The sequence below is a fragment of the Eurytemora carolleeae genome, unplaced genomic scaffold (assembly GCF_000591075.1).
Source record: "Eurytemora carolleeae unplaced genomic scaffold, Eaff_2.0 scaffold159, whole genome shotgun sequence".
Lineage (NCBI taxonomy): Eukaryota > Metazoa > Arthropoda > Copepoda > Calanoida > Temoridae > Eurytemora > Eurytemora carolleeae.
The window spans coordinates 305,309-318,555 of NW_019396151.1; the positions used below are offsets into that span (position 1 = coordinate 305,309).

At 33.6% G+C, this 13,247-nt stretch overlaps 1 protein-coding gene across 1 annotated transcript; it reads right to left on the reverse strand.

Moving 5' to 3' along the window:
• Window positions 1-605: 605 nt before the first annotated feature.
• On the reverse strand, window positions 606-12,768 carry LOC111696548 (ankyrin repeat and fibronectin type-III domain-containing protein 1). The gene is made up of 19 exons (XM_023466177.1): window positions 12,513-12,768; window positions 12,026-12,155; window positions 11,847-11,917; window positions 11,038-11,154; window positions 10,480-10,570; window positions 10,120-10,184; window positions 9,880-9,960; window positions 9,432-9,625; window positions 8,526-8,685; window positions 7,327-7,401; window positions 6,053-6,191; window positions 5,389-5,524; window positions 4,850-4,962; window positions 4,176-4,366; window positions 3,916-4,011; window positions 3,429-3,617; window positions 3,032-3,089; window positions 2,579-2,729; window positions 606-2,344 (listed from the first exon to the last, which is right to left on the reverse strand). The coding sequence occupies exons 1-19, from the start codon at window positions 12,573-12,575 to the stop codon at window positions 1,327-1,329; spliced, it is 3,138 nt and encodes a 1,045-aa protein (XP_023321945.1). The 5' UTR covers window positions 12,576-12,768; the 3' UTR covers window positions 606-1,326.
• Window positions 12,769-13,247: the final 479 nt, after the last annotated feature.

Consider the following 13,247-nt stretch of genomic DNA (forward strand, 5'->3'; position numbering starts at 1 on the left):
AATTCTAGTGTTGTGTAATTTCAAGTGGACAAAGATTTGTCTGATCAAGTATGAATAAGATATGTTTTTGGTTCTTTAAACTTTTTATTGTAGTCTGCGGTTTCTCTGCTAAAGTGACGTGTGCATTTCTTGCTTATAAGAAGCAATAGTGAAATTATCAGAATTAAACACTTTTCATATTTTTATCAGATTAAGGTTGAAAGGGTAACGTTGTAAATCGGGTATCATTGTCTTTAAATGGAGAGTCAGTTGAAATTACGCTTTCAATTCTTTTACATAATTATATGATAAATAAAAATGTCTTACTTTTGCTAAAGTTTTATTATGAGATTTTCTTTGGATCTTCTTTGCTTCTAGAACCTCCTTGCTAGGTTTATATATATCCAGATCGTTAATTGTCTCCACCCAGGGCTGCTTCCCGGACCCTTTCTTCAAGGACTTTTTAGATTTTAGCGGACTTTTTCTACTCAGTGCCAGAGTAGGTCGTGATGCCATAGTTCTGTAAATATATTTATATATTAAATATATATTCTTAAAAATATATTTTATAATGAAACAAAGGGTCTCAACAACATAAAGCCATGATATTCTGCAGTTTTTAAGTAAATTAAATGTCAGTTTAAGTTTCAATCACGTCTCAAATTTGATGAAACCCACTGTATCAGTTCTCAAAATTTAATTTGGTTACATGGTTGTGTCATTTAGGAAAGATAACATAAATAAAAACTAGATCATACATATATAACAAAACTTTAAATGCTATTTTTATATTTTTATATTATTTTGGTAGACGGTAGACGGAAGACGACACAAAAACTGGGTTTAAACTGGTCAAAAAAGAGTGTGTAAAATTGTCCAAGCCAAAAAATATTTCTAATATTTGATATTTGTAGTTTAAATTACTTAATTTTATTTGGTCAAACAATACAGTTTACATTTCACAAAGAAATTTGAACGGGGGGGGGGGTGTGTGGCCATTTTTTATTTCGTTATTGTAAAATTTTGTAAAACTTGGGTAAGTCTTTCTTAGGTTTACCCCGTTTGCAAATAAATATATTTACGTTAAAAAAGGAGCAAACTCCCCAATCATAAGACAATTGAATGAAGGAATGTTAAAGGACGGATTGTAAATAAGAAGAAGGTACAAAGTTTAGGCTTGCATTTTACCAGCAGTATACATATAGGAGTATGCATTTTACTCTTTGTGTGACAAGCATTTGTACTTTTAATTCAGCCTTTTGTACAATTTAATTATTAATTAGATTTTGTGAATAATCAATGTGATTAAACGGATAATGAGGCTCCTGGGGCCGGTCAGTTTAGAGGTTAGATTAGCGTTGTATGTTTGGATAGATGCTCTATGGCAGCCAGAAGATCATGTTTCATCCTCACAAACAGCCTTCCTTTTTTCCAGGGGTTTTGAAGGTTTAGCGGCTTAAAATCGTCTCGGAGACACCGCTCTCGACTTCCTATAACCGCAACTAGACAAAAACTTCCCAGCTTTTCGTTTTCATAAATTGGACTATCTTTGCCCTTGAGTATAACGGCCATGTTGAGTTGTTTGATGACAAGGTCAACGACCTCTCGGGCCGTCGTTGATATAGATACCTTGATTCGTACACTTGTACCGTGCGCAAGACCGGTATCGTACGCGGCATAAACCTGGAGGATGTTTGATTCTGGCGGGAAATTGTTTCGCGGATTACTGGCATATTCATTCTCATTGGAATCGATTGAATTGGTGGAGTTTGAATAAGTTTTACTAATGTAAGAGACCGGGGGGTTAAGGAGATGTGGACCATCGGCCAGAAGTCTAGATCTTACATGAGCAAGATTGGTCAGGTTGGCCCCGTCCTTATCCATGTCCATCATGCCGAATTCTTGTGGATCTGATCTTGTTGTTGGTGTCCTGCTTAGCCCCTGCCTACTCTGCAGTGTGCCACTATCGCTTGCCGCACTGTCCCGTCCTCGGGAGTTCCAATTCCTCATCGTGTCCATTTTAAATAAATTTGCGGATTTTATTTGGAGAACCGATATCTCCCCGCCTGGAACATATTGGGAATCATCCGGTGTTTCGGGTTGGTTAAGATACCATTCTGTCAGGTGGTGAACACTGATCCCGCACTGCGTTGTCTTGAGTCGACTCACGGAGAGAACCTCTCTGATCCAGCGAACCCCCGTCCAGCAGTCCTCTAGGGCCTGGTAGTAGTCCAATAAGGTCCCGACATTGTGACCGGCAGCTTCAGACTCGTGATTGCTGATGGCCTCTCTCTGCTGCTTCCTAGCCAGCTGGAGGTCAACTTCAAGGATAGAACTTAGCTTTGCATGCAAAGAAAGTAGTTTCCTGAAAGTTTATAAATAAACGACGCCATATTGAATGATATTATTAATCACCATTTCCAAAAAATAATTTGAGTTCTGCGCATTCTTTCATTGCATCGAGACAAATTTTTAAATTTAAACTTTTGATGCTGACATTTTTTTTCTGGCAAATATGTTCAATTAAAACACGTGGAAAAGGCCAAAATATATTCAAAAGACAAAAACCAAATATTATCAATAGTTTCTTTATAAATTCCTATAGTAAGTTGACAACTGAAGGAGTTCCCATGCTTGTAGAGGAATCAGGAGAAGATCCCGCCGATAGACATTAATCGCCATGCAGGTCTCAGTTACAGAGCAAACCGTCTCTATCGGCGGTAACACCAGGATTACCGAGATATCTGGGCCTAAAGTTAAACAAAATTAGATTTAAATATTTAACTTTCTCCATTAAATCAATTAACTTTTATTATTTTTTTTTTGTAAATGAAAAATTCAGAATTAGGCTTTTAGAATCATCTTTTTCTCAAGTTATAATTTTAGCTTTTGGTTACTTATTTAAAAATCTCCCGAGATAATGAGAATAAATCAAACAACTTTCCAATGAATTTAATCAAATGCCCGTTTCTAGATGAAAAAAGTAAAAAAGTCACAATAAATAGATGTAATAATATTCTAGAAAAATTCAAGCTGTAAAAATATTATTTACCTAATTGTAAGATCTCTGTATCGTATATTCTATGATGCTCGCGTTCCTTCTCCTCTACCTGTATAGTAAACCAGGATTATATTTGACACATTTACTGCACTGTGCTGGAGGAAAAGGGACATGGCAGATTCACAATGATCAATAATATTAAAGATATCGTCGTTTTCATTAGAAACTGTTTAATTAAAAGTATCCTAAATATTGTTCCTGAAGCAGAAATGCGCAAGTGACATTATAGGGAACGAACATTAATTGAAAATTATCAACTTTTAACAGAAAAGATGGTTTATTTCTTATGCATTCTTAATTCAGCTAGTTTTTAACTTGGTACCATTGTAAATCGGACATTCCAAGAAATATTCAAAATTACGTCTCCAGTCCCGTGAAGACGGCTTACCTCTAAATACTGAAAGAGTCGAACTACCGAATGTTGAATGAGTTTCCCAAAAGCGTACTGGGACTCCGTTGGTCTACAGGGACTAGGCGGAACCGCCTTATCGGGCTTTGGGGGGCGTGGAAGTACCGGACTGGGCGTGTCAGCACCGTCCTCACCCTCCCCTATTAGAAAGTTTGTGGTGGGTGTGGCCTAAATAATAAAAGTTAAACAAAATTATTCAATGAAAATAGACAATACATTTTATTTCTGAGGAAATGATTTCTTGAGCTAGTTATAGCAGCAAGGATTAAATTTGAATATTTCTCCTAAATATCCCTTCAAAACTCTCAAACCCTCCTGAGGTAACCTATTATCATCACAAATCATGTTTATCTTGATAATCACCATGAGCAATTAATTTGTCATGTCAGGAATGAAAATAAAATATAAGATAATAAAAACAAACATAAAATTGGGACTGTTTCCTGTAGATACAAAGGTGACTGACCTGCATTTCTGATTCTGTTGAAGAGCTTGAGGATTGGTTCCCCAACATCTTGATCCAGGCCCATTCCTCAGCGTTCACGTGGGGGTTCTCACGGACCTAGGTTTATACAACAATATTGTAGAATAGGGTTCGAGGCAGCACAGATGGAAACCTCATAATACAATATTGTAGAATAGGGTTCGAGGCAGCACAGATGGAGACCTCATAATACAATATTGTAGAATAGGGTTCGAGGTAGCACAGATGGAGACCTAATGATATAATATTGTAGAATAGGGTTGGAGGTAGCACAGATGGAGACCCGATAATACAATATTGTAGAATAGGGTTGGAGGTAGCACAGATGGAGACCCGATAATGCAATATTGTAGAAGAGGGTTCGAGGCAGCACAGACGGAAACCTCATAATACAATATTGTAGAATAGGGTTCGAGGCAGCACAGATGGAGACCTAGCAAAAACACAAAATTGATTATCATCTTTCTAAATATATATAAAGTAGTAATTTCTGTTTGTTTGTCTATTTGTGTGTCCAATCATAATTATCTATTATCCCTTCCTGATTACAATAACTAGTGCTCCTAAGTACCAACTATCCACCACTCTCACAATAATGTCTCCTTGAGTAGATGGATCACAGAGTTAGCATGACATGCTACTGATACTGGTATCCCCAAGGGGAAGTGCAATTATGTCTCCTTGAGTAGATGGATCACAGAGTTAGCATGACATGATACTGATACTGTTATCCCCGAGGGGAAGTGCAATTATGTCTCCTTGAGTAGATGGATCACAGAGTTAGCATGACATGCTACTGATACTGTTATCCCCGAGGGGAAGTGCAATTATGTCTCCTTGAGTAGATGGATCACAGAGTTAGCATGACATGCTACTGATACTGGTATCCCCATGACCTAGATAGTTCTTTATTTACCTTTCGAAATGGATATATTTGAAACTTGATGGAAAAGAATCTGTTCTCTGAGGGAACATCGGAGCATATCTAAGATACCACCCTCCTCCTCAACAGATAGATGCTTCTGCGCTCTTAATAATAATGATAATAATGACGATGATGATGATTATGATGATATTGGTGATATTGATAATATTTATGATTTTGATGATATTGTTTATACTGTTGATACTGATGATACTGTTGATACTGTTGATACTGATGATACTGTTGATACTGTTGATACTGATGATACTAATGATACTAATGATACTAATGATACTAATGATACTAATGATACTGATGATACTGATGATACTGATGATACTGATGATACTGATACTGATGATACTGATGATACTGATGATACTGATGATACTGATGATACTGTGATACTGATGATACTGATGATACTGATGATACTGATGATACTGATGATACTGATGATACTAATGATACTAATGATACTGATGAGAATGATGAGAATGATGAGAATATGAAATGACGAAATTCCAAACCTGGACAATGGAGCCCACTTGAGGCTGAGGGAAATCAGGTTTTTAGGAAGTTTAACGTGGTGAACCAGACTAAAGACGACACTACCGTTAGGATGCCGAAGAGGTTTATAGAACAGGACGCCAAGATTCTCAGTTCCTAAAACCAATTTGTCAATCAATCAATTAATTTATGAAGATGATACATTTTAAAGTAAAATGCTCATTCAATCATTTTCATTTTGACATCATATCAAACATCCCTTATACAAATAAGAGAGTAAATTAAAATAAATAATCAGTACATCAAACGTAAAATAAGTCAATCAAACATAAAATCAGTACATCAAACATAAAATTAGTCCATCAAACATCAGACAATCAAACATAAAATTAGTCAATTAAACAAAAAGTCAGTCAATCAAACATAAAATCAGTCAATCAAACATAAAATTAGTCAATAAAACAAAAAGTCAGTCAATCAAACATAAAATCAGTTCAAAGATAAAATCCGTCCATTAAACATAAATTGGTTCATGAAACATAGAATCAGTTCATCAAAGAATACATAAAATGGATTTTAATTTTTATACAATCTGTCAACAACGTTATATAATTGAAGGGGAAGGGTGGAAATGATGAAGAAAATAAGTTCTCCTGTATTTTAAATATTAAAAGCTGTCCCGACCTAGTGCTGACTGCATTGTTACCGCTGCTGAGAGAAGTCTGTATCTGAGTGTCTCTGTTCCACTTCTTGAGAGATCTGAACGCAGTTTACCAATATCAGGCCACATATATCCCAGCTTCATAAACCAGTAGAAATCAGCCTAAATTAATCAATCAATTAATCAATCAATCAATCAATCAATCAATCAACTAATTTATTTAAATTAAAATGATCGAACTTCAAACGTTACGTTACGTCTGTTATTGAACTGATCCAATTAACTTTTTATTAATGTGCACAAATTATATCTATAAATAAAAAAAACAATTAGATAAACAGATAAACAAATAGTCCATCTGAAACTTCTTAAGGAGTCCAAAAAGAGTTGGAAAAAAGTTCAAATTGTAAAAAGTTCTGTTATGCAACAAATCTTTCACTTTTGTCAAATAAAAACCAATTTTTGGCTTCTAAAAGATTTTATATTTTCTGTTATACCTATTATATATAATGTAAATATCGAAAAGTACTGATAAGAACGTGAAGAACGCAACAAAATATATCATACGTGGAATAATAACCTTTCCAACACCTTAAAGCCATATTTACAATTAAACACTAAGACTCCCTTCATCATAGTTAACATATTCAGTGTACTGCAGTTACTGGGAAGAACATAAAAGAAAACTTTATGCAGTACACTTGATGCAGTACACTTGATGTAGTACACTTGATGTAGTACACTTGATGAAATACACTTGATGCAGTACACTTGATGTAGTAAACTTGATGTAGTACACTTGATGTAGTAAACTTGATGTAGTACACTTGATGTAGTAAACTTGATGTAGTACACTTGATGTAGTAAATGTAGTACACTTCATGCAGTACACTTAATGTGGTGCACTTGATGCAGTACACTTATGTAGTAAACTTGATTAAGTACACTTGATGTAGTACACTTGATGTAGTACACTTGATGCAGTACACTTATGTAGTACACTTGATGCAGTACACTTATGTAGTACACTTGATGTAGTAAACTTTATGTAGTACACTTCATGCAGTACACTTAATGTGGTGCACTTGATGCAGTACACTTATGTAGTAAACTTGATGTAGTACACTTGATGTAGTACACTTGATGTAGTACTTTTGATGCAGTACACTTGATGCAGTACACTTGATGCAGTACACTTGATGCAGTACACTTGATGAAGTAATCTTGATGTAGTACACTTGATGTAGTACACTTGATGTAGTACACATGATGCAGTACACTTGATGTTGTATGATACCTGCAGGGAGGCAGAACTAGGCACATCGTCTTGTACTTCAAGAAGAGGAAGAGAATCCTCATTCGTCAGTAAAACCTTGCAAGAAATAAATTAAATTATCAAAAGATAATGGGAAAATATCAAATTCTTGTTGAAATAAATGCGCGGATACCTTAAGTTATACGGTTATACCACATTGGTAAAATATCCCTGCCTGGATTTTATATTTTTGTTTGTATTATTCATGTTTATTGATAATTCTGAAGATGTCAAGGAACATTGTGAGTATACAAACAAAAGGGTTTAGGATTTACATACAGGGTGAGTCAAAAAAAAGTGTGATTTGCGGCGCCTGGTGCAAAAGTGTAACTTTTTTATGCAACTTTTCTGTATGGTGTTTTTTAATATTTTTTGAAAATTTGTATTTTTTTTGGTACTTCAATGGCCCAAAAAAATCCGCGAACCTTTTTTTCTTTCAAAATCAAAAGTTCAGAAAAACAAAAATGTGTTAATAAATTGTTTCTATCGAAATCTAAAATTTTAAAAAGATTGAATAACAGAATCTCAGAAAATTGTAATTTGAAAATTCGTCATTTTCAGTATCATTTTTACGGAAAAATTGTTTTTCAATGGTTCTCAAGGTTTCAACTGAACAGCGTATATTTAATACTTTAGAATATACTAAGAAGAAAGGAACTAGATAATTTAAATAACTTTTCCTTAAAAATTAGCCCAGAACTGAAAATTGCGAATTTTCTTATTACAATTTTGCCAATTTTCTGTGATTCTGTGATTCAATCTTAATAAAATTTTAGATTTAGAGAGAAATAATATTCGATTCGCGGATTTTCTTTTGGGCCAATGGAGTACCCAAAAAAAAGTTACAAATTTTCAAAAAATATTGAAAAGACACCATACAGGAGAGTTGCACAAAAAAAGGTACAATTTTGCAACAGGCGCCGCAAATCACACTTTTTTTTGACTCACCCTGTATATATTTACATTTGACTTATAAAAACGCTAGAAACTAGTTTTATTAAAACAATCACAAAAATTGTAAACAAAGATGGATAACTGGACACGGTGTATAGGTCGGACTTGTGAAATCATTGTTTAATAACTGCGCTTTCACAATTTTATTTTGAACTCAGAATCATTTTTCAAAAAAGTATCAACAAAAAATCCATGAACAAAACAAGTTAACTTAAAGCAGTAATTACCTTGTCCTCGTGAAACATGATGCTATTAAGATAAACCCCGACCCTAGGAACTTTGACGAACTTGGGGGCTGACTGGAACAGCTGGAGTAATCCTTTCTTGCGCATTTTACCGTCTTCATACTGATCCAAGTCGTCTTCCATACTATAAGACGGCATCAATAAAGATGGCAGACAGTTTGAAAATTTTTAGATGTAAAAAATCATTTTTTATGTTTTTAATTCAGAAAGTAAAAAAAGGTTTAAAATGATTTTGATTAATATTTTCATTCCATTCTTTACAATTTAGAAAAAAACAATGAAGATGAGTAAAGAATAAGTGTAAAAAGGAAGATTTCTTAAAATATCATTTATTATACCACATTCTTATCGGATTTACTACGTAGCCATATCCGGAATATTTCTTGTTATTGTCACCCATTTTGTGTAATAATTATGATATTCCACGAACCAAGTGACAATATCAAGAATTATTCACCGGGAACTTGATAGATAGATAGATCATTAGCAGAACATGATGGAAGATGCATGACCAAGAAGAAAAGTGGAGAACACGAAATATAGAAATGTCAATAGTGTGTCCCAAGACGCGAGAACACCCGATATAAATATAATATAATAATCTACTATCATCTAATTATTGATAAAATATTATTAAAATTCAAATGAATAGAAATGTGTGAACAAATGAATGATTGACTTTAAACCGAGAAAAATAGAAAAAGTGTTTAATTCTTATAGTTTCCTTCTTTGTATCTTTAGCTTAAGGCGCCGCAAGTCATGAAGAAACCACAATTGAAATTTCACCCAAAATAATTATTCATCTTTGTAGTTTTGTTGTCAATCGAACATGCCATTCTATAAATATAAAGGCAACATGAAATATCGTCTACAGTCTCTTTATCCTACCTAATCCTCGGAGGTTTATTATCCACGTTCCTCCAGGAGGACGGGACCAAGGATCGAGGCCTCGAGGCTGAGAAAGGTCCAAATCCTCGAGGATTACCAAATGAAGCTCGTATAAAGTATCTGCGACCCTCCTCTAGTCCCACTATATTATACTCCAGGGTGTGAATAGTTTTAACCTCCACCTCACCAGCCACCTACAATCAATCAATCAATCAATCAATCAATCAATCAATCACTCAAGTAATCAAGTACTGAAGTAATCAAAAACTCTAGTACTCAAGTACTCAAGTAATCAAGTAATCTATCAATCAATCAAATAAGTCCCTCTGTATTATACTTCAAGGTGTGGATAATTTTCACCTCGATCTCATCGGCAACATACATCAATCAATCAATCAATCAAATGTGCCATCCACTAATCACATAATGAATCCTAGAATGTTGCTACCTCTGTGAAAGAATCTGTAAAGCTCCATTGTATCTTGAATTTAGTAAACAAACTGTTTCCAAACTTGTCAGGCTCTTTCACCTGCAATTAACAACAAATTAATTATTCAAGATTATTTTTCTGAATAAAACTAGTGGCTAATTACTAATAAGTACCAAAAATATTGATAATTTCGATGATTCTATAAAATTTTAAACACCATGTTTACAAAGTTTGAATTTTGTTTACTTCCTGACTTACCTTCACGTTTATACAATTGGAGCCTGTGACACTGGCTTGTACTTCTACCGGGGCATGAGGACAACCTTGCAAATATAGAATCCATCGATCAATCAATACTTCCTGCCTCTCTTCTAGTAACATTTTTTGCTTTCAACTGTTTCTTTTTAAGTCACCATTTTTAAGGTGCTCCAATTAACAAGTAATTTTGCGGATTTTCCCGTTTAAATTCATGGATTTTCAAAAATCATAAATAACTTTTTATAGATTTAGTAACAAACAAATAGACAAGCAAATAAAAAATATTAGTGAATATATAAAACTATCATTGCAAAAAGTGCAGATAAAAATAGGGTTTTCTCTGGCTTCTAGTTATCCTACCTGCAGAATCAAATCCTGCTTTAAGTTTCTTCATCGTTGTTAACCGTTTCTGCCAGAGAGTTAATTGCTTTTCTCCTTCCTTCAGTTGAACCTTAAATAAATTTAAATTTTAAAGTAATTTTATTTTTGATTAACACAGTACCATTTAAACCTAGGTCTAATAAATTGATTGTTTTGTATTTTCCTATCTAAAAAGATAGATCAGAAATGCTTGAAACAACCTAGATGACCACCATGGGGTTAAAAAACCAGTTAAGGATAATATTTAAGGTTGAGTTTTTCCATGAATATTTTATGGAAAAGTTAAAACAATTTTCAGTAACGGTTTCTATAAAAAGGCGGCTTTTTCCAGAACAAAAATTCAGATTTTTATTTGTAAACTGAAGCATTATTTACCCCTTAGAGATCAGGAAAATTTTAATAAATCCTTGTCAGATGAAAATGATACTTGCAAATTAAGTTTTGGTTATTATTTTGCCCCATAGATCTGGATCCTAAGCACTAGTGTGAGAGCACTAAGCATGGGGGGGGAGGGGTGAAGGGGCGGGGGATAATTACCTGACTAAGTGTAGAATTAAGATGACCCGTTCCAGTTGTCATTTTCACCAGCTGATTAAACTTTTCAACCTGCTTCCGGCTTTCCATAATTAGAGACAATAAATGAGCAGATACAGCCTAGGAAAACAAACTTATTAATTTAGGCTTTTTTAGCGGATTTTTCGGTTTGAGGAAATATTCTAGAAATAAAAGAATACAAACTCAAGTAAGCAATTAAGTAAATAAAGTTATTTCAAAGATTAAAAAAAAACTGCAAAATAAGTTCAGAAACAGCGTAACATAATTCAACTTCTTTAAAGTTATTGTAAACCTTCAATGAGCTTGCAAAAATGTTTACAACTATATCCTTTAAACCTTGGTTCATGAGAAGTAGAAACAGACATTTTTGCTTAAATTTTTCTTTAATTTAGGTTAACTTAACATCATAAAACAAGTATAGCACAGGTATTGAAAAACATATCTTTAGTCATGCAATGTTAGTTCCTGAATCCTAATTTAAGAAAAAAAAATAGGGGAAACTTCAAAAATTGAAAATTGATGAAATTGTTTAGGAATCTATCGTGTTCCTTCAACAACGTGATGATCACAAATATATGCAGTTTTTTAGGTAAGAACAAAATAAACTTTTAAATGAAAGACGACATTTTTCAAAAGTCCAAAACATTATAAGTTTCGACATGACTAGTGACTACTGACTAACCTGAAAGTTTAACATTTGAAATTTTTCATACTTATTGAAATGTAAAACGTCGAAAAGATTGTTTTATGGACTTTTAAACGCTTTTTAAAGTGAGGGGGGGGGGGGGTACCTCTGGGGACGGGAAGAACGCCCCCTCCTTCCCTCCATGATGAACTACAAGATTAAGAAGACTCTGGTTTCCTATTTCACGAAAATATATATGTCATACAAAAACAAACAAATTACAATTTCAGTGATCTTGAAAATTTTGACGCTAAAAGTCTCTTTAACTTGAACATTATATAATTCCTGTCATAAACGCGAGATCGAGCAAAGTGAAACCGTCTCCATTGACTCCATTCACATTAACATGAGTTTGATTCTCCAGAATGGAGCGAACTTTCTCCAGCTTTTCCTGTTCTACAGCTGAACACAACGCCTGAAAAACAAAACGTAATTCGAATATCTTAAAGTAATTACCTAGTATGCGATTCTTGGACACCCCCAACCACTAACAATTTTGTAAATGGATCTCATATGTAACTCATGGAAAGTTAGTCATGTGGCCGCAGCGCTCTGCCCCCTAGTCTGTCCTAGTCGTAGCACTCGGCCCAAAAAGTGTCTTAACCTTACCTAACCCTAAATATACTAAATTTGTTGAAAATTGTTGAAATTAAAGGTCTGTCCTGGCCGCAGCATGTGAATAGAACATACCACTCTTTTAATAATGAGTAACATAAATTTACTTTCGACTAATATTATAATTAATGAAGCAATATTAATATAAGTCACCAACCTGAAAATGAATATCAAATTTATCCGCGGCCGGCGAACTAGTTCCTTCTTTTTTCCTCTCCATCTTTAAACTTAATTTTCACAAGAAAATGTAACACTAAAAATCTCTTGTTCCATAGTTTAAAGTTCTCGCAAAGTTATTTATCCTTTATTTTCACATTTTATATTAAAGTTTGAAAATTAGGATACAAATAGCTACATTTGCTTTCTGAAAAGTATTATGTAAATTTAACTTTTTTTAATAAAACTATGTGAAACATCATAAAAGTGTTTACCGTTGGAGATTGCAGAATAAATTTTCTTATATTTGGTTTGGTTTCAGGATCATTAAAAGAAGACGACATTTTAGATATTCTATTAATAAAAAACAGGTGGATTTATTTTTATGGTAAAAATAAAATGGTATTTTCAATAAAAAGATTTAAATATTACTAAATTCGAATATCATTAAAGTTTGGTATGGTCGTACTTTTTACAATCTTTTATTTGAAATTTTATTTGTAAAGTGGCAAAAAAAAAATTTTAAATCTTTAAGAATAATTTTTTTTCAAAAATTCAATTTCATTTTTTTATAGGTTGTTCATATTTATTTTAAAAAAAAGATATTTTTATCCAATGATATTTTGATCTGAATAATTGTTGCCACCTCCCTCTCATCAGCTGATTTTTCAACAGTTTCCAGAAATTCCTGACCCGTCCCCGCCTACCCCACGAGGGCTTCTAGGGGCGTGTAGTG

Excerpts from the sequence above, each read along its gene's own strand:
- LOC111696548 (XM_023466177.1), bottom strand. The coding sequence starts at position 12,575 with ATGGAGAGGAAAAAAGAAGGAACTAGTTCGCCGGCCGCGGATAAATTT. Across the intron at positions 11,155-11,846 it reads CGTTCTTCCCGTCCCCAGAG|GCTGTATCTGCTCATTTATT; the intron begins GTACCCCCCCCC and ends TTGTTTTCCTAG. Across the intron at positions 8,686-9,431 it reads AATAAACCTCCGAGGATTAG|ATTGATGCCGTCTTATAGTA; the intron begins GTAGGATAAAGA and ends TCTGCCATCTTT.